The 27,250-nt window shown below is 49.0% G+C and overlaps 1 protein-coding gene across 1 annotated transcript in view; it reads right to left on the bottom strand.

The window, feature by feature from the left end:
- The window catches only part of LOC146789712 (tetratricopeptide repeat protein 21B-like), a 459,544-nt gene that overhangs the window by 229,842 nt on the left and 202,452 nt on the right, over positions 1-27,250 (bottom strand). The window contains exons 11-14 of the mRNA XM_085631181.1: positions 26,607-26,679; positions 26,362-26,472; positions 19,296-19,434; positions 18,746-18,804 (exon numbers count right to left, since the gene is read on the bottom strand). Of these exons, the coding sequence (XP_085487307.1) occupies positions 18,746-18,804; positions 19,296-19,434; positions 26,362-26,472; positions 26,607-26,679 (382 nt within the window). The remainder of the gene's footprint in view (positions 1-18,745; positions 18,805-19,295; positions 19,435-26,361; positions 26,473-26,606; positions 26,680-27,250) is intronic.

Raw genomic sequence — 27,250 nt, 5'->3', positions numbered from 1 at the left:
GACGTAACTGCCGACTCCCATAATTTCCATGCTTGGATTGACCAAATTGTTTTGGAGAATTCCGCACCCAAAAATCAACATGGGAATCAACATAAAAGAAAACCTAACGCACCTTGGTTTACCCAGGCCCTATCCGATAGCCATCTTCTCTGTCGTAGACTAGAAAGAAAATGGAGAAAAACGTACGATGAGGCTGCAAGGGCGCTTTATGTCCAACAAAGGAAATCATACCACTCTAACATAAAAAAGGCAAAAAAGGAATATTTCACGAAAGCCATAAATGATGCCCATCAAAAACAAAAAACTATCTTCACTATAGTTAAGTCCTTCACCCATCCCAAAACTCTTGCGCCGGAAATTCCTCCATCGGCAACCTTGTGCAATCAAATCGCTGACTTTTTCGTAGAGAAAATTGTTAATATTCAGAAAGACTTCCCTCCTTCCTTGACCACCTCTTGCAAGGTTACAGACAACCACGGTCTGCTCTCTAGTTTCAAACCTGTTTCCATTCAACAAACACGTAAGGCAATTTTGGCATGTAAATCAGGAGCCCCCCACTGACTCCTGTCCACCTAGCATCCTGCACCATTTGATTGATACAGTGAATCCCTATATTAACACCATCATAAATGAATCTCTCGACTCCGGGATGGTGCCCAATGACTGGAAGAAGGCTATTGTGAAGCCTCTGATGAAGAAGCCAAACAAATCCCCCACTGATCTTACCAATATGCGCCCCATCTCATTACTACCTGTCCTTGGTAAAATCACGGAACAGCTGGTATATGAAGAGTTGAAAACCTTTGTAGAGACTGGTAACATCCTGCATCCGCAGCAGTCGGGATTTCGATCTGGTCACTCCACAGAAACAGCTCTGATCGAACTAGCTGATTCTATCAAGTTCCTGCAGGATGAGGGCAGGCAGGCCATCCTCATCCTGCTTGACCTAACAGCAGCGTTCGACACTATCTCGCATGTCATCCTGATCAACAGACTGCGAGAGATCGGCGTGACAGACACAGCTTTGGCATGGGTTAAATCTTTCCTATCTAATAGGTCCCAAACTGTGTCCTTGGGTCCCTATCTATCCAGCGAGAAACCCATAACATCAGGAGTGCCCCAGGGGTCCATATTAAGTCCCCTCTTTTTTAATATCTATATGGCCCCCCTCCTCGCTGTGATAGAATCCCATGGGATCCTCGTCACGTCATACGCTGACGACACACAACTTGTCGTTACGATCGTCAAAAAGTGTACGAGCGCAGATCTGCGTTTCCAAAATTGTCTTTCCGATGTCTTCCAGTGGCTTAACAACAATCATCTAAGATGCAATAGTGCCAAGACCGAAATCATACTGCTGAGCAAAGATATATCCTTCTGCCCGAAGGACTGGTGGCCCACAGGATCTGAGGCTCCACCTAGCGCTGTACATTCAGCGCGGAACCTGGGCGTGCAATTAGATTCATTCCTCTCTTTCGATGACCACGTCAGGATCACTGCTGGCCGCTGTTTTGGACTCATTAAGTCTTTGAAAAAATTCTTTGACTTCCTCCCCATTGCAGCCCGAAAATCAGTCGCGGTAGCTCTAATACTCTCCCGACTTGATTATTGTAATGGTTTAATGGCGGGAGTAAAAAAGTCCACCCTTAAAAAGCTGCAGAGCACACAACATGCAGCCGCCAGATTGGTGTTGGGACTTCCTAGAAGGTCATCAGCTTCAACGGCGTTGAACACTCTCCATTGGCTACCGTTACACAAAAGGATTCTTTTTAAACTTCTCCTTACTGTTTTTAAAACTATGAAAAACTCAGGGCCCCATTACTTTGCAAAGCGCTTCATACGCTACAACCCTTCGCGAGATCTGAGATCATCTGGTACAAATCTTATTACCATTCCAAGATTCAAATACAAAACCAGGGGTGGGAGGACCTTCACCGTCCTGGCAGCTAGGGCATGGAACAATCTACCTGTCAATCTTAGATTCACCGACAAGGAGAGCACCTTTAGAAAACTCCTAAAGACCTGGGTTTACCAACAATCAGATACCTCTGTATTGGCAGCTATCTAGCTTTAGTCTCCTCACCACGTACCATCTCTTATGTACCCGCTGCTTGCTAACTTAGCGCCAAGATGCTCCTTCCGGAGCGTATGTCTGCGCTCTACAAATACCCAAAAATATCAAATATCAAATATCAAAGAAGGGAGGAACAAGAGAACCTCAGAAAGAGGGGCAGAAAGGGGATCCACAGCCTTTGTTGTGCACCATGCCACAAATTTGTTCCATCTGCAGGCGTATACCGTCTCAGTGGAGGGACGCCTAGCTGCCAAGAGATCACCACAGACTTCGGGAGGTAGGTCAAATGAGGTCAACTGCCGCAGCTCAATCTCCACGAAAGAAGGGGGAGGCTGGACAGGTTCGGGTGGAGGATAGTCCCCTGCTGCCGCGACAGAAGATCCTCCTGAAGAGGCAGTCTGATTGGAGGGTCGATGGCCATGTGTAGCAGCTCAGATACCAGACTCTTCGTGCCCAATCCGGAGCCACAAGGATGACATGAGCCCGGTCGCGCTTGATCTTCTTCAGCACTCTGGGTAGAAGTGGTATAGGTGGAAAGGCGTATAGAAGACCGCAACACCACTTGCGACAAAAAGCGTCGCCTTGTGAGTGCCGCCTTGGAAATTCCAACTCACTGAATTGCTGACATTGCACGTTCTCTTCGGTGGCGAATAGATCTAACCAAGGCTCTCCCCACTGTCGAAAGAGACCTTACACCACCTCCGAGGGAAGTTGCAAATACGTGATCCATCGTGCACCTGCAGCTGAGTTTGTCCGCCCTGGTGTTAAGTGAACATGCCAGGTGTTGAACCACCAGGGATATGCCCTGATGTTCCAGCCATGTCCAGAGATGGAGGGCCTCTTGACATAGGGTCCATGACCCCAACCCGCCCTGTTTGTTGCAGTACCACATGGCGGTGGTGTTGTCCATGAACACCTGCACTACTCTTCCCCGGAAAAAGGGAAGGAGTGCCTTGAGTGAAAGACTAATTGCCCCGAGCTCCAGCAGGTTGATGTAGAGCTCAGACTCCGCCGGAGAACAGAGGCCTCTGATCTCTGCCTCTCCCATGTGGCTGCCCCACCCTAGAAGTGATGCATTTGTCACCACCGTGTACTCCGGTTGGGGAAGAGAGAAGGATCTGCAGTTGACACAATCCCGGTACACTAGCCACCACTGTAATTGGTGTGCAGTGCCCTCTGAGATCTGGACGCTATCGGACAGGTTCCCCTGATGTTGTCCTCACTGGAACTTCTGGTCCCACTGCAGAGCCCGCATATACCATCTGGCATGGTCCACCAGCAGGATGCAGGAGGCCATCAGGCCTAGTAGCCTGAGGGTCACCCTGACCAAAACCCGGGATAGAGACTGAAAGATCGGAATCATAGCCCGAATATCCCGGACTCGCTGTTCGGGGAGGGTGGCTGGAATAGACCCGAAGCTGCATTGTCTCCAGAACCGCTCCGATGGAGAGGAGCTTCTGAGAGAGAGTCAGGTGTGACTTCGGCATGCTGATTGAGAGCCCCAGCGAATGCAGGAGGTCGGCCGTAGTCTGGAGGTGGGAGACGACAGTCTGGGGCCAGCTCGCCTTCAACAGCCAGTCGTTGAGATAGGGGAATACTGGAACCCCTGATCTGCGCGGATGAGCTGCGACCACCGCCATCAGTTTTGTGAACATCAGAGGGGCTCTTGTAAGGCCAAAGTGTGGCACGGTAAACTGAAAATGCTCCTGGCCTACCATGAACCGCAGGTAACGCTGGTGGGCCGACAGGACGGGGATGTGAAAATAGAGGTCCTGCAAGTCCAACGCTACCATCCAGTCTCCAGGGTTGAGGGCAGACAGGACCTGAGCAAGCGTCAACATTTTGAACTTCTTCCGGAGGAAGCGGTTGAAGTTCCTGAGATTCAAGATATGACGCAGGCCTTTGCCCCTCTTGGGCACCAGAAAGTAGTGGGAATAGCAACCACGTCCTACTTCTGGGGCAGGAATGCGCTCAATGGCTCCCTTGACCAAGAGTGCAGAAACTTCCTGTTGGAGAAGGGCCGGATGATCCTCCGACATGCAATGGTACAGAGGTGGCATGGATGGAGGGGTAGTCTCGTAGGGGAGGGAGTAGCCCCTTCGGACTATTTGCAAAACCCACCAGTCAGACGTGATGTTGCGCCAGTAGAGGAGGTGATGGAAAATCCGGAGGCCCACTGGCTTTTGGTGGCCCTGAAAGATCGGACCAGGAGGGTTTGGACGATGCTGCAGAGGGGACTGTGGGGGACTGGCCCATCCGTTGGCCCCCAGAACCTAGACTGTGGTTCCCTCATCTCTGGCAGCACAGGGACTAAACAGCTTGTGCTGGACTGTGGCTCTGGGCGGGACGTGGCAGGGCACCCCTTCCGTAGCCACGAAAGTGGCGAAAGGCAGAATGCACAGGGCGGGTGGTGGAGAGGCCCAAGGTCCTCGCTGTAACCCTGAGAGTCCTTAAAGCACTCCAGCGCATTGTCTGCCTTGTCGCCGAATAGGCGACGGCCATCAAAGGGCATGTCCATAAGGGTGGATTGGACATCCCCTGAAAAACCAGTCGACTTCAACCAGGCGTAGCGTTGAAGGGCTACCGATGTGGAAATTGTCATGCCTAGTGAGTCAGCGGTATCCAGCCCACAGCGGATGGTAAACTTCACTGTCTCTCCCGTCGGCAACTGCACGGGAGAGTACGGGCCAGGCCTCCTCAGGGCACAGGGGCAGCACTTGCGCCACCGTATCCCACACGGAGTGGGTGTAACAGCCCAACAAACATGCAGGGTTTACCAACCGCAGTCCCAAGCTGGAGGAAAAAAACATCTTCCCAGGATAGGCCAGCTTTTTGGATTCAGGTGGTACGTTAGGGAATGCGCCTTCGGAGGTGGAGGCTTGGACCACCAAGCTCTCAGGGGTGGGGTGTTGGGAGAGGAAAGTGGGGTCACCCGGAGGCGGGCGGTGGCATCGGGCAATCATCCGATCCACAGCAGCCCCTGTGTTGGGCCTGGACCAGGTGCCCAAAAGGATGTCAGTGAGGGCTTCATTAAACGGTAGCAGGGGCTCGGAGAAGATTTAATGAAGCCCTCACTGACATCTTTTTGGGCACCAACACAGGGGCTCCTGTGGATAGGATGATTGCCCGACGCCACTGCCCGGCCGACCCCACTTTCCTCTCCCAGCACCCCACCCCTGAGAGCTTGGTGGTCCAAGTCTCAACATCCAAAAGGTGCATTCCCGAACGCACCACATGATGGGAAATCCAAAGAGCTGGACCACCTTGGGAAGATGATGTTTTCTTCCTCTAACTTGGGACTGCGATCAGTGAACACCACATGTCTGTTGGGCCGTTACACCCACTCTGTGTGGGATACGGTGGCGCATGTGCTGCCCCAGTCCCCGGAGGAGGCCCGGGCCGTGCTCTTCCGTGCAGTCGCCGAGGGAAAAGACGCAGCCAAGTTTACCATCCGATGTGGGCTGGTCACCGTAGACTCGCTAGGCAGGACGATTTCAACGTCGGTAGCTCTTCAACGCTACACCTGGCTATGGTCGACTGGCTTTTCCAGGGATGTCCAAGCTACCCTTATGAAAATGTCCTTTGATGGCTGTCGCCTGTTCGGCGACAAAGCACTGGAATGCTTCAAGGACTGCCGCCAAGTCCCTGGGCCTCTCCACCACCCAACCTGCGCAGTCTGTTTTTCGCCACTTTCGTGGCTACGGAAGGGGTGCCTGCTACGTTCCACCCAGAGCCACAGGCCGGCACAATCTGTTCAGCCTCAGTGCAGCCAGGGACGTGGAACCCGCCGTCATAGGTCTGGGGGCCAGCAAGCAGGCCAGTCCCCCACAGTCCCCTCTGCGGCAGCCTCCAAACCCTCCTAGTCCGACCTTTCAGGGCCACCAGTGGGCGGCAGGATTCGCCATCACCTACCCCACTGGCGCACCATAACGTCAGACAGATGGGTTTTGCGAATAGTCCGAAGGGGCTACTCCCTCCCCTTCGAGGCTCCCCCCCCCCACCAGCCATGCCACCTCAGTACCATCGAATGTCGGAGGATCATCTGACCCTTCTCCAACAGGAAGTTACGGCTGTCTTGGCCAAGGGAGCCATCGAGCGTGTTCCTGCCCCAGAAGTAGGTCGTGGTTGCTATTCCCACTACTTTCTGGTGCCCGAGAAGTACAAAGGCCAGCATCCTATCTTGGATTTCAGGAACGTCAAACGCTTCCTCTGGAAGGAGAAGTTCAAAATGGTGACGCTAGCTCAGGTCCTTTCTACCCTCAATCCTAGAGACTGGATGGTAGCGTTGGACTTGCAGGATGCTTATTTTCACATCCCCCTCCTGCCGGCCCACCGGTGCTACCTGTGGTTCATGGTAAGCCACGAGCACTTTCAGTTTACCATGCTCCCCTCTGGCTTTACCAGTGCCCCTCGGGTGTTCACGAAAGTGATGGCAGTGGTCATAGCTCATCCGCACAGAATAGGGGTTCCAGTCTTCCCCCTATCTCAAAGACTGGCTGTTGAAGGGGGGCTCCCACCTCTAGACTACGGCCGACCTCCTGCATTTGCTGGGGTTTTCTATCAATGTGCCGAAGTCACAACTGACTCCCTCTCAGAAGCTCCTCGTCATCGGAGCAGTTCTGGACACAATGCAGTATCAGGTTTATCCTCCTGAGCAGCGAGTCCAGGATGTTTAGGCTATGATACCAATCTTTCAGCCTCTATTCCGGGTTTCGGTCAGGGTGACCCTGCAGCTGCTGGGTCTGATGGCCTCCTGCATCCTGCTGGTGGATCATGCCAGATGGCATATGCAGGCTGTGCAGTGGGACCTGAAGTTCCAGTGGGCACAGCATCAGGGGAATCTGTCCGATTGCATCCAGATCTCGGAGGGCACTGCACGCCAATTGCATGGTGGCTAGTGAACCGGGATTGGGTCAACGGCAGATCCCTCTCCCTTCCCCAACCGGAGTACAAGGTGGTGACAGATGCATCACTTCTAGGGTGGGGCGGCCACATGAGAGAGGCGGAGATCAGAGGCCTCTTGTCTCCAGCAGAGTCTGAGCTCCACATCAACCTGCTGGAGCTCCGGGTGATTAGTCTTTCACTCAAGGCATTCCTTCCCTCTGTCCGGGGAAGAGTAGTGAAGGTGTTCACGGACAACACCACCGCCATGTGGTACTGCAACAAACAGGGCGGGGTGGGGTCGTGGACCCTATGTCAAGAGGCCCTCCGTCTCTGGACATGGCTAGAACATCAGGGCATATCCCTGGTGGCTCAACACCTGGCAGGTTCCCTGAACGCCAGGGCGGATGAACTCAGCCGCAGGTGCACGATGGATCACGAATGGAGTCTTCACTCGGAGGTGGCGCAAGGACTATTTCGGCAGTGGGAAGAGCCTTGGTTAGATCTATTCACCACCAACGAGAATGCGCAATGTCAGCAATTCTGCACGTTGGAATTTCCAAGGCGGCACTCGCTAGCGGACGCTTTTTGTCGGGATTGGAGTAGCCGCCTTCTCTCCGCCTTTCCCTCTATACCACTTCTGCCCAGAGTGCTGAAGAAGATCAAGCACGACCGGGCCCAAGTCATCCTTGTGGCTCTGGATTGGCCACGAAGAGTCTGGTATCCCGAGCTGTTACACATGGCCATCGATCCTCTGATCCGACTGCCTCTTCGGGAGGATCTTCTGTCGCAGCAGCAGGGAACGGTCCTTCAACGAAACCTGTCCAGTCTCCACCTCCTTGCATAGAGATTGAGCGGCAACAGTTGACCGCTTTTGACCTTCCTCCTGAAGTCTGTGATACTATTTTGGCAGCCAGGCATCCCACCACTAAGACGGTATACGCCTGCAGATGGAACAAATTTGTGGCATGGTGCACAGCAAAGGCTGTGCCCCTCTTTCTGAGGTTCTCTTGTTCCTCCTGCCTTTGTCCCAGCAGGGCTCTCCTCTGGGCAGTCTTATGGGCTACCTCTCAGCCATTTCAGTCTTTCTTAGGCTTACTGATCAGCCTTCTCTTTTTCAAGTCCCCTGTTGTAAGTCGCTTTCTTAAGGGCATTACTTATCTTTTTCCTCCTGTTCCCCTCCTAGTGCCTCAGTGGGACTTGAACTTGGTTCTTACTTACCTTATGTGCGCTCCCTTTGAGCTGCTTCATAACTGTTCTCTCAGACTTCTTACTCTAAAGACTGCTTTTCTGGTTGCCATCACCTCTGCTCGCAGGGTGAGTGAGCTACAAGCTCTTTGTTCAAAGCCTCCTTTTCTGGCTTTTCATCCAGACAAAGTCATCCTGAGAACCAGACCTTCCTTTCCTCCCAAGGTGGTTACTTCGTTCCAAGGTGGTTACTTCTTTCCACATTGGTCAAACCATCACTTTGCCCACCTTCTTTACGCCTCCGCATCCTTCTGAGGTGGAAGAGAGGCTCCACCGTCTGGATCCAAAACGTACGCATTCATTTTATTTGGATCACACCAAGCAAATCCGGGTGGATGACCAGCTCTGTTGGCTACGTGGGTGCCAAAAAAGGTCAGGCAGTGTACAAAAGGACCATCTCTAGGTAGGTTGTTTTGTGCATCAAAGCTTACTACTCTTTGGCATAGAAGGAGCCTCCATTTGAACTGCATGGACATTCCACCAGGGTGACGGCAGCGACCACTGTTTTGGGATGGGGAGTCCCCCTTAATGACCTCTGTTAGGCAGCTACGTGGGCATCTCTGCACACGTTGACAAAACACTACTGCCTGAACAGTCCGGTCCGGAGAAACGGCTTCTGTTCTCCAGGACTTTCTAGTGTGAACTTGGTTTGCAGACCTACCTCTGGGGTTGGTATTGCGGAGGTATCTATTCTAAGGTAAGGAATCTATAACTAATTGTCTCTTTCAGATGAACAAGTTAATTACCTTCAGTAATGATATATCTGTAAGAGACAGATTAGTTATATATTCCTTACCGCCCCAACCTTCCTCCCCGCTCTGCTTCTAGGGTCATGGAATCCTGGTCAGTGTCTTGCATGGCTCTGTGCTTCTGGCTTGGAATGTCGTGTAAAAGAACAGACGTCAGCACGCGAGGGCGGCGTCTAAGTGGCTACCACGAGGTCATCCCGGCGACCAATATGCCAACCACCAATGCGGAGCCGACCAACACCACCTTTCGACGCGCTGAGGCACTGCAGACAAAAAATTCTCTGGATCGAGTCGAACGCCTGGGGTAATTCTAAGGTAAGGAATCTATAACTAATCTAGGTCTCTTACAGATATATTGTTACCGAAGGTAAGTAACTTGTTCTTCAAGAAGAAACTTATTCACTTCAATAAATTCATAAACCCTCTCTCTTAAACCATCCGACTGGTCTGTTTTACTCCCACCCCATAGTCAAAAAAAGAAAAAAAAAAAAAAAGGAGAGTCACTGCCTTGGGGAAAAAACTGCGCATTTACTCTGGTCGAGGGACCAGTTGCGGAGCCACCACCACCAGTCCTCTTCCAAGTCTTTGTACTCCTCAGGTAAGTCGAATCAAAAGAAGAAGTCGAAGAAGCATTGTTGCTCTTCGACTTCTCCCCGTCCGTCGGCTGACGCGACGAGGGATGCGGGTGGTGCCCCTCCAGCGGCTCCATGTGAGGAGCCCGCTGGGTCAACTTCGAGTTTCCCTCCCTTCCCAGAACCCGGAGCGACCCCTGCCCAACTTCAGAGTTACTACGAAGTGATGCATGCCATCTTTGGGCAGCCCGACTCTGCCGGTGCACCTTCGGGCGCCGCGGACTGGGCTGGGGGCCCTGGGCCTTCAACACCGGTGGCTTTGGCCCCGGTACCGCAGGGTCCCCTTGGATCCAGGCCTGGATCCAGATCGACACCGGTCGAACTTGTAACACCTCCGGCGGCACTGACTCCGGCACCGCAGCAGATGCCGGTTGTGTCCCCAGCCGGCGTCATCCCTGGCCTCCACCCTCAGGTGGACACGGAGCCAGACTGGCGTCGACCGACGCTGAATCCAGCACCGACGGCTACTTTTGTACCCCTGTTCCATCCTGGTATTCCTTTTAGGCCAGATTGGCAAACAGAGGAGGGGGAGGAGGACTGGGAGGGGTCTGGAGACCCTTTGACTAACCATTTGCAATGTGAACCGGACTGGAGAGAGGAGCTGGGGGAAGCCAGTGGTCTGGATACCTTACTAGACCTTGGCATGTTGTCTCCTCCTACCGTGGCTATGGAGGAGGGAGCGTCTTACGCTGTGGTGTTGCGTAGGACGGCCGAGGCTCTCAACCTCGAGCTACCTAAGGTGGCAGTCAGGACCAACCTCCTGATTAACAAGTTACTTACCTTCGGTAATTATATGTCTGTAAGAAACATAGGTTAGTTATAGATTCCTTACCTTAGAATTACCCCCAGGCGTCAGACTGGATCCGTAAAGTTTTTTGTCAGCAGTACCCCTGTGCATCGAAAGGTAGGGTCGGTACGCTCCGTGTTCGTCGTCGGAGTTGTGGTCACCGGGCTGACGTCACGGTAGCTACATAGATGCCGCCCTCGCGCGCTGACGTCAGTTCTGTACACGACTTCCCACGCCAGAAGTGCAGAGCCATGGAAGACACTGACCACTGGTGCACAAAGCTAGGGCCCTGAAAGGAAGTCTTAACCCTAGAAGTCAGTTTGCAGAACGTGGAGGATGGGTGCTAAGGAATCTATAACCTATGTTTCTTACAGATATATCGTTACCGAAGGTAAGTAACTTGTTCATCTGAAAGAAACAGTTAGTTATAGATTCCTTACCTTAGAATAGATACCGCAGCAATACCAACCCCGGGGGTGGGTCTGCAAATAAAGTTCACATCCGGAAGTCCTCGAGAACAGAACGGCCAAAGAAGCGGTCTCTCCGGACTTGGCTGTCCAGGCAGTAGTGTCTTGTGAATGTGTGCAGAGATGCCCACGTAGCTGCCTGACAGATGTCATTAAGGCGGACTCCACGTCACAAAGCAGTGGTAGCAGCCGTCGCCCTGGTGGCATGGGCGTGCAACCCCACTCAAGGCTTCTTTGCCAAGGAATAGCAAGCTTTGATGCACATAACAACCCATCTGGAAATGGTCCGTTTGTGCGCGGCCTGACCTTTTCTGGCGCACACGTAGCCAAAGAGCTGGTCATCCACCCGGAATTGTTCTGTGCGATACAAGTAAAAGGAAAGCGCATGATTGGATCCAGACAGTACAGCCTCTTCTTTGGAAGGATGCGGAGGTGGAAAGAAGGTAGGCAAAGTGAAGGTCTGTCCAATATGGAAAGGAGTAACCACTTTGGGAAGGAAGGACGGACAAGTTCGAAGGACAAACTTGTCCGGATAAACAGTCAGAAAAGGAGGCTTAGAAGAAAGTGCTTGGAGCTCACTCACCCTGTGCGCATAGGTGATGGCCACCAGAAAAGCAGTTTTCAAGGTCAGAAGCCTGAGAGGACAGTTATGCAGTGGCTCAAAGGGAGCACACATTAGATATGTAAGAACCAAGTTCAAGTCCCACAGGGGTATTACAAAGGAACAGGAGGAAAAGGATGAGTAATGTCCTTAAGGAAGCGATTTACAACAGGGGAATTGAAAAGAGAAAGCTGATCAGGAAGCCTAAGGAAGGCAGAAATGGCTGAGAGGTAGCCCTTTAGAGTGCCCAGAGCAGAGCCTGCTCGGCCAAAGAAAGGAGCAACAAGAGAACCTCAGAGAAAGGGGCAGAAAGGGGCTCCACAGTCTTTGCTGTGCACCATGCCACAAATTTCTTCCATCTGCAGGCATATTCCGTGTTAGTGGAGGGACGCCTGGCTGCCGAGATAACACTACAGACTTCGGAAGGCAGGTCAAACTACGTCAACTGCCGCCGCTCAATCTCCATGCCAGAAGGTGGAGGCTGGACAGGTTCGGGTGGAGGACCGTCTCCTGCTGCTGCGACAGAAGATCCTCCCGAAGAGGCAGCCTGATTGGAGGATCGATGGCCATGTGTATCAGCTCGGGATACCACACTCTTTGTGCCCAATCCGGAGCCACAAGAATGACATGTGCCCGGTTGCGCTTGATCTTCTTCAACACTCTGGGCAGAAGTGGTATAGGCGGAAAGATGAATAGAAGACTGCAAATCCACTTGCGACGAAAAGCGTTGCCTAATTAGTGCCACCTTGGAAATTCCAACGCGCAGAATTGTTGACATTGCACGTTTTCTTCGGTGGCGAATAGATCTAACCAAGGCTCTCCTCACTGTCGAAAGAGACCTTGCACCACCTCCGAGTGAAGACGCCATTCGTGATCCATCATGCACCTGCGGCTGAGTTTGTCCGCCCTGGCGTACAGGGAATCTGCCAGGTGTTGACCCACCAACAAATTGCCCTGATGTCCAGAGGCGGAGGGCCTCCTGACATAGGGTCTACGACCCCACCCGCCTTGCTTGTTGCAGTACCACATGGCGGGTGTGTTGTCTGTCAACACCTGCACTACTCTTCCCCGGACAGAGGGAAGAAATGCTTTGAGTGCAAGACGAATCGCCCAAAGATCCAGAAGGATGATGTGGAGCCCAGACTTTGCCGGAGACCAGAGGCACCTGATCTCCGCCTCCCCCATGTAGCCACCCTATCACAGAAGTGATGCATCGGTCACCACGGTAAACTCTGGTTGGGGAAGGGAGAGGGATCTGCCGTCGACCCAATCCTGATTTGTGAGCCATCACTGCAATTGGTGTGCAGTGCCATACAAGATCTGGACGCAATCGGACAGGTTTCCCTGATGTTGTGCCCACTGGAACTTCAGGTCCCATTGCAGAGCCCGCATATACCATCTGGCATGGTCCACCAGCAGGATGCAGGAGGCCATCAGGCCTAGAAGCCTGAGGGTCAGCCTGACCGAAACCCGGGATAGAGGCTGAAAGATCGGAATCATAGCCCGAATATCCCGGACTCACTGTTCGGGGGGGTATAGACTCGAAACTGCGCTGTGTCCAGAACCACTGCGAAGGAGAGGAGCTTCTGAGAGGGAGTCAGGTGTGACTTCGGCACGCTGATGGAGAACAGCAGTGACTGCAGGAGGTCGGCCGTAGTCTGAAGGTGGGAGACTACAGTCTGGAGCCAGCCCGTCTTCAACAGCCAGTCGTTGACATAGGGGAAAACTGGAACCCCTGATCCGCGCAGATGAGTTGCGACCACTGCCATCAGTTTCATGAACACGCAAGGGGCGATGGTAAGGCCAAAGAGGAGCACGGTAAACTGAAAAGGCTCGCGGCCTACCGTGAACCGCAGGTAACGCCGGCAGGACGAGGATGTGAAAATAGGGGTCCTGCAAGTCCAACGCTACCATCCAGTCTCCAGGGTCGAGGGCAGACAGGACCTGACTGATCTTCAACTTTTTGAACTTCTCCTTCCGGCGAAAGCAGTTGAGGTTCCTGAGATCCAAGGTAGGACACAGGCCTTTGTCCTTCTTGGGCACCAGAAAGTAGTGGGAACAGCAACAACGTCCAACTTCTGGGACAGGAACACGCTCAATGGCTCCCTTGGCCAAGAGTGTCGAAACTTCCTGTTGGATAAGGGCCAGCTGATCCTCCGACATGCGACCATGCGGTTTCAGGGCCACCAATGGCGAGTGGGCGGCAGGATTCGCCATCACCTCCCCAACTGGCGCACCATCACGTCAGACAGGTGAGTTTTGCAAATAGTCCGAAGGGGCTACTCCCTCCCCTTCGAAGCTACCCCCCCCCAGCCATGCCACCTCAGTAATATCGAATGTCGGAGGATCATCTGGCCCTTCTCCAACAGGAAGTTACGGCTCTCTTGGCCAAGGGAGCCATTGAGCGTGTTCCTGCCCCAGAAGTAGGTTGTGGTTGATTTTTTCACTACTTTCTGGTGCACAAGAAGTACAAAGGCCTGCATCCTATCTTGGATCTCAGGAACATCAGACGCTTGATGGTGATGCTAGCTCAGGTCCTTTCTGCTCTCGACCCTAGAGACTGGATGGTAGCATTGGACTTGCAGGATGCTTATTTTCACATCTCCGCGCTGCCGGCCCACTGGTGTTACCTGCGGTTCACAGTAGGCCACGAGCATGTTCAGTTTACCGTGCTCCCATTTGGCCTTACCAGCGCCCCTGGGGTGTTCACGAAAGTGATGGCGGTGGTCACAGCTCATCTGCGCAGATCAGGGGTTCCAGTCTTCTCCCTATGTCGACTGGCTGTTGAAGGGAGGCTCGCCCCAGGCTGTCGTCTCCCACCTCTAGACTATGGCCGACCTCCTGCATTTGCTGGGGTTTTCTATCAATGTGCCGAAGTCACAACTGACTCCCTCTCAGAAGTTCCCTCTTCATCGAAGCGGTTCTGGACACAACACAGTTTCAGGTCTATCCTCCTGAGCAGCGAGTCCGGGATATTCGGGCTACGATTCCAATCATTCAGACTCTACCCTGGGATTCGGTCAGGGAGACCCTGCAGCTGCTGGGTCCGATGGCCTCCTGTATCCTGCTGGTGGATCATGCCAGATGGCATATGCAGGCTCTGCAGTGGGACCTGAATTTCCAGTGGGCACAGCATCAGGGGAATCTGTCTCATTGCATCCAGATCTCGGAGAACACTGCGAGCCAATTGCAGTGCTGGCTAGCGTACCGGGATTATGTGAACTGCAGATCCCTCTTTCTTCCCCAACCGGAGTACACGGTGGTGACAGATGCCTCACTTCTAGAGTGGGGTGGCCACATGGCAGAGGCGGAGATCAGAGGCCTCTGTTCTCCTGCGGAGTCTGAGCTCTACATCAACCTGCTGGAGCTCGGGCGATTCGTCTTTCACTCAAGGCATTCCTTCCCTTTGTCCGGGGAAGAGTAGTGCAGGTGTTCATGGACAACACCACCGCCATGTGGTACTGCAACAAACAGGGTGGGGGTGGGGTCATGGACCCTATGTCAAGAGGCCCTCCATCTCTGGACATGGCTGGAACATCAGGGCATATCCCTGGTGGTTCAACACCTGGTAGGTTCACTGAACACCAGGGTGGACAAACTCAGCCGCAGGTGCATGATGGATCACAAATTGGCGTCTTCACTCAGATGTGGCGCAAGGACTCTTTCAGCATTGAGGAGAGCCTTGATTAGATCTATTCGCCACCGAAGAGAACGCGCAATGTCATCAATTCTGCACGTTGGAATTTCCAAGGCGGCACTCGCGAGCCAACGCTTTCGTCACGAGTAGAGTAGCGGTCTTCAATCTGCCTTTCGTCTGTATCACTTCTGCCCAGAGTGCTTAAGAAGATCAAGCACGACCGGCCCTATGTCATCCTTGTGGCTCCGGATTGGGCACGAAGAGTCTGGTATCCCGAGCTGTTACACATGGCCATCGATCCTCCGATCCAACTGCCTCTTCGGGAGGATCTTCTGTTGCAGCAGCAGGGGACGGTCCTCCACCCGAACCTGTCCAGTCTCCACCTCCTTGCATGGAGATTGAGTGCCAACAGTTGACATCTTTTGACCTTCCTCCCGAAGTCTGTGATGTTATTTTGGCAGCCAGGCATCTCTCCATTAAGATGGTATACGCCTCCAGATGGAACAAATGTGTGGCATGGTGCACAGCAAAGGCTGTGGATCCCCTTTCTGCCCCTCTTTCTGAGGTTCTGTTGTTCCTCCTGTCTTTGGCACAGCAGGGCTCTCCTATGGGCACTCTGAAGGGCTACCTCTCAGCCATTTCAGCCTTCTTAGGCTTCCTGATCAGCCTTCTCTTTTCAAGTCCCCTGTTGTAAGTCGCTTTCTTAAGGGCATTACTCATCTTTTTCCTCCTGTTCCCTTCATAATGCCTCAGTGGGACTTGAACCTGGTACTTACTTACCTTATGTGCGCTCCCTTTGAGCCGCTTCATAACTGTCCTCTCAGACTTCTTACTCTAAAGACTGCTTTTCTGGTTGCCATCACCTCTGCTTGCAGGGTGAGTGAGCTACAAGCTCTTTCTTCAACGTCTCTTCTTCTCTGGCTTTTCATCCGGACAAGGTTGTTCTGAGAACCAGACCTTCCTTTCTTCCCCAGGTGGTTACTTCTTTCCACATTGGTCAAACCATCACTTAGCCCACCTTCTTTCCGCCTCCTTCTGAGGAGGAAGAGAGACTCCACCATCTGGAACCAAAACATGCGCTTTCATTTTATTTGGATCACAACAAGCAATTCCGGGTGGATGACCAGCTCTTTGTTGGCTACATGGGCGCCCAAAAAGGTTGGGCCGTGCACAAAAGGACCATCTTTAGGTAAGTCTTTTTGTGCATCAAAGCTTGGTATTCTTTGGCAAAGAAGGAACCTTCAGTGGGACTGCGCACCCATTCCACCAGGGCGACGGCAGCAACCACTGCTTTGGGACGGGGAGTCCCCCTCAATGACATCTGTCAGGCAGCTACGGGGGCATCTCTGCACATGTTCACAAAACACTACTGCCTGGACCGTCCTGTCCGGAGAGACATCTTCTTTGGCCGTTCTGTTCTCCAGGACTTTCTGGTGTGAACTTGCTTCGCAAACCTACCTCCGGGTTTGGTATTGCTGGGGTATCTATTCTAACGTAAGGAATCTATAACTAATTGTCTCTTTCAGATGAACAAGTTACTTACCTTCAGTAATGATAGATCTGTAAGGAACAGATTAGTTATAGATTCCTTACCGCCCCACCCATCCTCCCCGCTCTGCAAACTGACTTCTAGGGTCAGGGAATCCTTTTCTGGGCCCTAGCTTTGTGCACCAGTGGTCAGTGTCTTACATGGCTCTGCGCTTCTGGTGCGGAATGTCATGTAAAAGAACGGATGAGATCGCAAGGGCAGCGTCTAAGTGGCTACCACGACGTCATCCCGGCAACCACGATGGCAACGACGAACGCGGAGCCGACCGATGCCACCTTTCGATGCGCTGAGGTACTGCGGATGAAAAATTTGCCGGATAGAGTCTGACGCCTGGGGATAACTCTAAGGTAAGGAATCTATAACTAATCTATGTCTCTTACAGATATATTGTTACCGAAGGTAAGTAACTTGTTCTTCAGGAAGAAAATTATTCACTTCAATAAATACATAAGCCCTCTCCCTTAAACCATCTGACTGGTCTGTTTTACTCCCACCCCACACTCTAAAAAAGAATTTACAATTTTATTTTTTTAAAAGAGCATCACTGCCTTGGGGAGAAAACTATGTCGGGTCTGGTGGCTCAGTGGACTAAAGCAGCCACTGCAGGGGCCTGTGTTCGACCTCATGATCACAGGTTCAAATCCCGGTGGGTCCACTCAGTCTTTCATCCATCTGAGGTCGATAAAATGAGTACCATTGAGTTGGGCAACAATAAACATCTGTTATTCAGCGCTAGGACACCTGCGGGTAATCGTGCACTTTACAAATACACATGTTATGTTTACTCTCCCCACCTTCTTAACACCCTGCCAGAGCTACCTCAAGATGTTATTGTCCGTCTCTACTACTGTCCATCGTAAATTTATTTTATATATTGTTACTATGTATTTTTTACTCCACATGCAATTCGTGCAAATGCTGCAGCATAAAGCGCTTTATATATATCTATATATCAACATATACTACTGTCTTTCGCATACTTTTTAGATACTGTCACTATGTATTTATATTTACGCCATATGAAACTAGTGAAATTGCTGCTGTTGCCAACTTTGTAAAGCACTCAAATACCTTCGGGTCAAGTTCAAGCTATACCAACCTCGATAAATAAATAAATAAATATAAATACACTTCTAGTTCTAATCTAATACAAAACAACATATATTTACATTTGATCAACTACAATCAATCAGCAGTTAGGAGAGACTTTTTGGGGAATTCACTGTAAGGACAATATCAATGTAGTTTCTTTGATATTTTGTTCTCTATTATAGAGCAGAACATTTAATTAAGATACAATTTCAAGAGCAACAGTTAAGTTTGGAAAGGTATAGTTATAGACAGGATGGTAAATAAGACAACAACTATAAAGACTGAACAATTTCCATATAAAAGTTTCTAAAGCAGGTTGCCTTAGCATCAATTCCTGACTTAATCAATTGCAGACAGCATTTTGCTTCACCAAAACAAAACCTTGGAGAATATGGGTGCACCTATGCCCAATGAAGCAACTAAAGGAGCCACAGCCCAAACACTTAGTGCTGATGTAGGCACGTTTGCTTGAATCAACTATTAAAAAACGTGAAATCTAGGAATTTATAAATTGTATAACTAAGAGACTGATGGAGCCGTCTCTGGTGCAAGAACAAGATTGAAAGAGCTTCCTTCTCCAAGTAGAACACAGCCACACCAGTAATTCTCTCTCACACAGGTCCTCATGCAAGGTTTTATGACTGCCGTCAGAAGAAACAGACAAAGGACAAGTATTAAGAGGTACTTGTATTGAGGTGCAGGAATACCATATGCTCAGTATCCCCGTGCTCAAATCTGCAGATTACAGTTGCCCCTAGAATGGGGAATAACACGCAGACGTGGGAATTTTGGGTACGGATCTTCATATTTTCCCTCATTCCAACAGGCCCAAATCTGCACATAAAAAAAGACCTGATGGTAGCAGGTGGTAAACCGGTATGAGCTATTTTAGGGCCATTGTAGGAAGGGTGAAGTGGGGGGGGGGAAGAGTAGAGCAGGTGATTGGAGTGGGAGGTGAGGGGACAGCGTTTACAGCGGTCTTCAAGCTGCCTTCGGCTGATGTGTGTGTGTGTGTGTGAGGGGGTTGCCTGCAGCCTGTGCATCTCCACTCTACAGTCCAGAGTTTGTGGACCCAGTAATGCCAGGCCTGGGGACATTGAGAATGAAAAAACAGCTGACAGTGGTATCCCTCGAAGATACTTCTCCAGATCACTTGTAATGTGAGGGGGGGGGGAAGAGTTAGAAGGAACAACACAGACAAGACAACGGGGGAGATAAATAAATAGAGGGAGTTGAGAGAATGAAAGTGAGTGAGAGAAAGAACATGAAAGTATACTGGTATTACTGAGTCTGGCGGTATCCACCTCAACAGCCACGAATATAACTCGTTTCAGGACCCTCTTGGCATCTCCTAACTGGTTTCTTCTTCCTCTCCACATGCCGGGTCTCTCTGGTGTATGGTGGCCTACCTTTGGCAAAGTAGTGCTAATTGTAAATGAGGATTGGCCATTCATCTAGCCAGCTACCCAATAAGCAGATAGGGGCTGTAAATAGCCCTTAAAGTTTTTTGTCCTTTTTATGATCAGTTTCATTCATGATTATACTAAACAAGACAGAAATAAACATGAAAAATCTCACCCGGATCATGTTCCAAAGCTGATTTCAGAACTTTTTCTGCCTTAAGATACTGCTTGAGCTTAATGAGGAGTTCAGCGAGATCGTAGGAAAGGAAATCCTGTCCACTGATCTTCTCGGCTGCTTCATAGTAGTTTATTGCCTAAAAAACACTACAATAAGTCACCACCTGGTATGCAGATAATGGAGCCTACAAGATCATGCAGACTTTTTTCATTGTCTATGAAAGTCACACATTTACCCCTAGGAAAGCTGGTAAACTGAGCCATGGGTCTCAGAGTTCCTAACTAACCAAGGAATGGAATTAAAAAGCGAATTACATTGTATTTTATGGATTTTGGGTCAGGCCATACATTTTTCACAGACATGGCACGTATGCTCAGGCAAGTTAAATAGTGTAACTGACCGCCACACTTGCCCATGCTGGAGCCAGAGTCACATGACATGAAAGTTAGGGACTTTTGCTTTCCTTTTCAATTCAAAGTTATGGTTAACAAAAGCAATATTTAACATGGACATTTCTTTATTACCTGTGAATGGTTCAACCGTTAGACATTGATTTTTACACACATTTTAGCTTTTCCATTTTCACACACAACAGCGTTTTAACCCAAACTACTGAATCTAAACCTCCAGTGTCTAGGTATAATTCTGTTTGAGATGTGTCAAGAATGCTTAACTATCTGGAAGGTTTGGGGACAATTCTGGTCTAGAATTGAAGATTGACTGAAAAGTTGACTATTTTGTTGTTATGTTTTCTCTCATTTAGTAGAGTTTCAGCTGTTAGAGCATTAGATGTTTGGGGAAGAATTTTTAATCCAGAGGGGGGTTTGTTTTTATTTTAGCAAAAGAACAAAGTCAAATTCAGAAACTACATTATATCCATATTTTGATGAAGATTTGTGTGTGGTGCATTGTATGCAAGAGAATGAAAAGAGGATTTCTGGACTTCGTTCCCTTTCTGACCACCAGTTGTTAATATCTTTTATGCACCCATATAAGGCAGTATCACCTCCTACTCTTGCTCGTTGGGTGAAAGAGATAATGAGGAGTGTAGGGGTGGGTGCAAGTTTGTTTGGTGTACAGTCTGAGGAGTGCTTCTGCTTCAAAAGCTTTTATTCTGGGGGGGTGCTTTGCAAGACATTTTGAGGTGTGCGGATTGGTCTAATGATGCAATTATTCTGAAATTTTATTTTAAACCGGTTGTGAATGCAGCTTCTTGTTTAGCAGAGAAGCTTTAAACTTGAAATAATGGGGCGTGGCCAAGATGGCGGATGGGAGAGATGCACTTTCGGCTCTCCCCACTCCCTGCCGCTAGGCCCCATTGCCAAAATCACCTCTAGCAATTGATTTGCCTCCCCAGCCACGACATGGCGCTCCCAGAAGATACTGGGGGTGCCTGGACAACCATAACAGCCCACCAGACCCTGGAGGAAATATTGCGGAGACCAGACACGGTCTACCTGCGGCGGTGCATACCCCTTCTCCTGATTGTCACCACGGTGCCAGTTATTTGGTACCGCATTACAGCAAGCTGAGTTGCCCTCCCATGCTGGTCCGCCCTTCCATAAGGAGGTCCACTGCTGCTGGGCCCCGCCCTCTGGCTCTGTGACCTCTCACTGTTGATCCAACCCAAGGGGTGGTCTCCGACTGCAGGGTGAAGCCTTTCTCTACCTACCACCATGGCCTCGGGAAAAGGCAAGAGGGGCAGGAACGTCAGGGACATGCTCGTTAAAAAGCTGTTGAGGGCCAAGGTGGGCGATGCAGTGGTAAGGGGCGCATGGAAGAGCTCACAGACTCTACGCACACCGAGGTGGCCATCACCCGCCCCTACCTAGAGACGCTGTTTGCCTCTCTACGAGAATACCTTCTGTCTATAAAAACTGAACTGGCAGGAGAATTTAGACCTGCATCCACGATTTCTCACTGAAGGAGCAAATTCTGCAACATGCCAGAGAGGCGCACCCCATCTAGTTCCAAGGTCAGTCTCCGGTTCTGTACCAAGATCTGGCGGAGTCCATATACAAAAGATCAGGGCCTTCCGACCCTTCACGTTGTGCCTCCGGGAGAAGGGGGTGCTCTACTTATGGGGCATCCCTTTAGGATTGTCTTTCGCCTGGTGGGAAAACTGCACCAGATCCAATCCTTCGACGAGGCGAGCCGTCTCCTTGATATGAAGGACCTACTGCCTGTGCGATCCCGGGGGGGCGGGGGCGGCATAGCCCTGGGAGCGCGGAGCCCTCGGTCCACAGTGGCAGTCTGTCTTCCCTGGCTGGGCTTCGATCGGATCCAGAGATCAGTGCTAGAGAGGGACAAGCTGTCTTTGTTACACTTGCCGGAGATCCAGCTGGGACAACGACATGATGCAAGACACCTACACATCACCTCATTCTCATTGCTTTTTCCCTATTTTGCATCAGTAGGGGGCTGGGTGGGGAGCGGGGAATAGGGCTACTACTAACCCCCTTTCTACTTAATACCCTAAGGAGATCTACACCCTGAACAGTGACTCTTGCACTAAGGACACATTGTTAATGTTTTATTGGGCCACTTCGCTTCTTTGTTTGGAGTTTATTTTGTGACCTATTTGATGCAGATGGCCCCCTTCCCTTTGAGGCCTTACGCATGAACTTTGCGCTCCCAGTATCACTACATGCAGATCCGCTATTGGGTAATGCACCGCTCTGTTCGCACGGGAGGCAAGCGGCAACGTACTGCCGTCTGCCGGTGGCTCCTGGCCAAGACGTCTGACAAACGCATGGTCTCAGAACTGTACCGACTAATAGGCTCTGACTACAGAGACGCCTAAGCTTAAGAGCCAGCTTCGATGGGAGACAGATAGGTAGGGATCTAACGTTAAAAGGTGGGATGACATTAACTACCGGGCAGGTCACATGGCCCACAATATGGTTAGCATCTAAACCGCCACCAAAATCATTATCTATTGGTACTACATACTCCACCGATTACACAGCTATAACCCATCCAAATCACCAGAGTGCTGGCGCCAGTGCGGGCAAACCGCCACGTTGCTGCACATTCTATGGGATTGCCAGAAAATACAGTAATACTGGGAGCCGGTACTCGCAGATATAGATACACTTTGACACGGAACTGCAGATTTCCAGCATGCATTGTATTAGGACTCCCCAACACTCTCACTTCCCCCTTAGGTTGAAGCAAGGCAGACAGATTGGCCTGGCCCTGGGTGCGGCCTTAAGGAATATCCTATCCCACTGGGGCTCAGAGCTGCTACCCACAAACTTAGGATGGCTGCACCGGTTACGGCATACACTAGGGATGGAACAAATCTCGCTCTCCTTGTCCAACCAAAGTGCTTCCTTCTCTGAAATATGAAGGCCATTACTAACCTTGCTGACATCGGAATTCAGGGAACTTGTCCAAAATATCTACAGCTCTTGAGACTGGCTGAGGCCCGGGGCCCCTCGTAGCCTCCACATAGAGAGTACGAATTGGGACAACTGAGGGCATAAGCTACGTTAAGATCTTCCCTCTTACTTTTCCTTCCTTTAATTGTTCCCTTCTTTTGTAGTCACCAAGGATGGAGAAGGGGGTGTTGATTGTGGACAACCTACAGCCTACACGGCCCTGACAGTAGGGCCTTACTTGTCGATATATCATTGCTTGTTGTCCTTTTTTTCAGTTGATGACAAATCAATAGAGAGATTTAAACCATAAAATTGCAATAATGTTAGCCTCCGGTGTTGCCATAAAATGTATATTTTCCCCAGTTTTGATTGTCAGAAAATCTGGATATTAAAGACAAGGAGACTAATGCTATCTTTCCCTTGTACCCAACCCAGTTTTGATGTTTGTTGTTTTTTTTTTTATCTCGTAGCTTGTGCGCAACAGTAAAGGAAGATGGAAGGAAACCTTGAGAAACGCATAAAGTCTTTTCGTACAATAGGAGTTATTTGGACTTTCGTGAGAAATAAATCTAGTACATTTTATAAGTGATGTTTTTATGTTATGTTGGCAGTTCACTAAAAAAAAGCAAGAGGGATGTGGATTCTGGCCTTTAGTTGGGTTTGGAATTTTAATACAATAATGTATTCTTTAAAGGGCTGCTGTGCGTGGTGCAATTAAAGGAGATTGAAATAATATTAGCCTCCGTGTCTTTAATTTAAAAAAAAAGGCTTTCTAACCATCAAAGCTGGGGAAAATCTTAATTTCCCCTATATGATGTACATGTGTTGTATTTCTAATTATGTTATTTTTGTACAAGACATTTTAAATATCAAAAACATGTCTTATTATGTTTAAAAGAAAGAATTAAAGGCACATATTTTATTTTAAATTTCATTGGTATATGGTTTTGTGAGTTGGGTATGTCTGAGCAGTGCGAGTATTGAGCTAAGGGTACTCAGTGGAATTTAATGTTTTCTGAATGCTGTAGCTTCATATACGTTACAAAGAACCCAGAAACAGCTGCAGCCACTGGTAACACAACATCCTGTGCACAATCACCTGAAATAGTGCCTAATCGATAAATGTTGAGACCGATTCATAAAACTATTTGTGCACTTTAGAAAAACTTGGGGTTGCATTAGCGGCACTTATTTAGATGTATTTCATCATATTGGGGAGCGTGAAGTAGATCTTAAGGCCTAAGTTTGTTGGTCAGAGAAAAAAGGGTTTGTCAAAAAACGACAATGTGATACACAAGTGGATACAAGATAATAAATTCTGATGTGCAGAAAAACATGCAGCGATGGTGGCATATAGGTTACTTATGATCAGAACGTGATGGAAAACTGTGCATTCACGCCTGGCAAGTGGGGTTAGAAAAACAACATGCGGCACTGGATTTGAATACACTGTATTAAAATATTTAAATACAATGTCAGCGCACTAAAATTGGGATAGCTTGGTAAGGGAGGTCTTTGTTCATTGAGGATAAAAGAGAAGAAAATAGTGGTTTCAGGTTAGGGTCATGGTCAAGAACATTAAACTGGAAATATCGCGTGGCTATGCTGCAAAGGGGCATGTAAATGCTATGAAGATATACTGTTTTATACGCTAATAACATCAGAGACTGTATGACTAACTGAATCTAGTTAGGCTTTGTTATTGAAAATAATATTAATTTTTTTTAAACGAAAAATATAATCAAGCTTTAGATGTTTGAGCTTATGTTTATAAACTCTGATGCAAGGGGATGTCTCATGTAAATGGCTGAAGGTTTCTGAGCATAAAAAAGCAAATGGCTGAGGAAGGCTGACACTAAAGTCCCATAAAGTATAAAATTCAATGTTTGCCATGAATGGAGCATCCACAAATTACAACAAACCTAAAAATTGATAGTTTTCCTTGATGATCAATTTCAATTGATTTTATTTTTCATTATCAAGCATTGCATGGTTGGTACACAATGAAAAATTATTGCAATCTATGGTTCCGTTACAGGCTCTGAGTGTTGCCTGCTTTTAGACAAACTTAAAAAACTATACATCTTTGTGGCCAAAACAGTCTGGGGAACTTAAAAGCCCTAGACACAAAAAGCCACAAGACCCTGTCGCAAATTTTTCTTTTCCTCCACTTTTTATTCCATATTTTCTGAGTTCAATGATAAGTTTGGAAAAATCTTGCCCAATCTAAAAGAAAAAATTACCCCAAGTTGAATCCAACATGAGTGGATAAATGTTTTCCCTCTTACACAGTATTAGAAAGCTGGGATAACGTCATTCAGCACAGCAACATTTTTATTGATGCGGATTTTAGGGTGCAAAAAAAAGATGGATTTAGGTCCAGATCTCTGTACTGGGGTGAATGTTTGACATCGTACAGCATTCTGTCCATCAATTTTTCTATTTGAATTTGTCACTCCGAGTAGAACGGGTATGCCCAGACGTGGGTCCTGTGCTCTCCATGCCACTGGAGTCAAGCTAATCTGGCTGATGAGGGGTGATGCCCTGAAACCGGTCCCAGGATGCTTATTTCCAGTCCAGGGTGGACCTGGCCTGGCAGATCGGGCTGGACTGTTCCCATGGGGAACAGGGTCAAGACTGATTTGCATATAGCTGGGTCTTTGGTGGAATGGCATATGGAGCAAAGAAATTATGGATTTAGGCCCATATCTCTGTACTGGGGTAAATGTTTGATATTGTGCAGCATGCTGCCCATCAATTGCTCTTTTTGCATTTGCCACCCAGAGTACGACGGGTATGCCCAGACGTGGGTCCCGTGCTTTCCATCCCACTGGAGTCAAGCTAGCCTGGCTAATGAGGAGTGATGCCCTGAAACCGGTCCCAGGATGCTTATTTCCAGTCCAGGGTGGACCTGGCCTGGCAGTTCGGGCTGGACTGTTCCCATGGGGAACAGGGTCAAGACTGATTTGCATATAGCTGGGTCTGAACTGGAATGGCATGAGGAGCAAAAGACGATGGGTTTTGGCCCAGATCTTAGTACTGGGGTGAATGTTTGACATTGTGCAGCATTCTGTCCATCAGTTGTTCATTTTGTTTTTAAGGGAAAAACATACTTTTTGCACAACAGTCTTTTGGCATTTTTCCTCCGATCAGGTTAAATCTTTACAAATCACAACATGTGTGGGGAAAAATACATGTATTTAGCTTGGGAATCCTTCATTTAAAAAACTGTTATGAAGGCATAAATTGAAACTGTCCCACCAAGAGGGGGGGGAACACCCTTAGCGCTTAAAGGGTTAATAAACATCAGAGGGAAGCATATGAGTCGCACCCACTTCACAGTTTACACATAACACAGCTGCTGATGGGTGTCTATTGTTTTCAAATGGTATAAATGTATTGCTTCAATTGTTCCTCAGAGGTAAGGTGGCTGGACATTGCATAATACAATGCTCTATTCTCATCCAAATGTGTCTGAATAACAGCAATAATAACTGTGTGTGATCCTAAAATAAAAATATGGCTGCCGTGTCCCTAAAATGTATGATAAAAGAAAACACTTCTGCTATAGGCCAGTCAGTAAACACCTGGAACACATCTCAACAACATGCAGATGAAGCCCCTGAATGTCAACCCCATATATTGCCATCATCAATTGTGAAATGGTTTCTGTTCCAGACCTTCTTGTACTGATGAGTCTTGACTAGGGCTTGCCCGATTCTGCTGGCCAGCGCTGCATCGGTTGGATTCCTCCTATGGGCTTGGTCATACACCTCCAAAGCTTTCTCTGGCTAAGAAAGAAAGAGAAGAAAGACCTATCAGCAACGGACATTTTTCGAGCTCAGCAAGCATTATTCGCTTCTCTCTTAATGGGATAGCATTGATGTTATCAGTTTTTAGAGTTCCATCAAAAACATATACATACCTCTTGAATTTTCATATATGCATCTCCCAACAGAAGGCTGGTCTGAGGGCCGGCCAAATGCTCGCAAAGCTCTCTGCAAAAACAACCAAATGGAAGGTTAGAATACGTTTCAATAAAAAGCATTATTGCTTCTACAGATTCATTATGAAAAGCAACCAAGACCATTAGAGAAGGAGATCTCAGAAGAGGAGGTGGGAAAAGCGATCGGCCATTTAAAGTAAGGGAAAGCGGCGGGTCCAGATGGCCTACCCGGAGAATTATATCGCGTGATAAGTCCCGTTATTACCCCAATATTGTCAAGTCTCTTTAATGCCATTCTTTTAAGAGGGGAGAACTCCCCTGAATCATGGAAGGACGCCACGATTGTTCTCATTCCAAAGCCAGGGAAAAAGCTATCAGAATGTGGGTTGTATAGGCCGATTTCTCTTCTAAACAACGAATACAAAATTTTCACATCTATTTTGGCACTAAGATTGGGGGAGGTAATCGGATCTATAATTCACCAAGATCAAAGGGGTTTTATAAGGGGACGCCAGTTGGCTGATCATACTCGTGAGTTGGTTGGGGCAATTGACATTGCAACAACCTTTTCTCTTCCATTCGCCACCCTGACCCTAGACGCCACAAAAGCCTTTGATAGGGTC

Source organism: Triturus cristatus, chromosome 10 (assembly GCF_964204655.1).
Source record: "Triturus cristatus chromosome 10, aTriCri1.1, whole genome shotgun sequence".
In the NCBI taxonomy this organism is placed as follows: Eukaryota; Metazoa; Chordata; class Amphibia; order Caudata; family Salamandridae; genus Triturus; species Triturus cristatus.
Note: the sequence above shows the minus strand (reverse complement) of the source record. Positions and strands in the feature narration are given on the sequence as shown.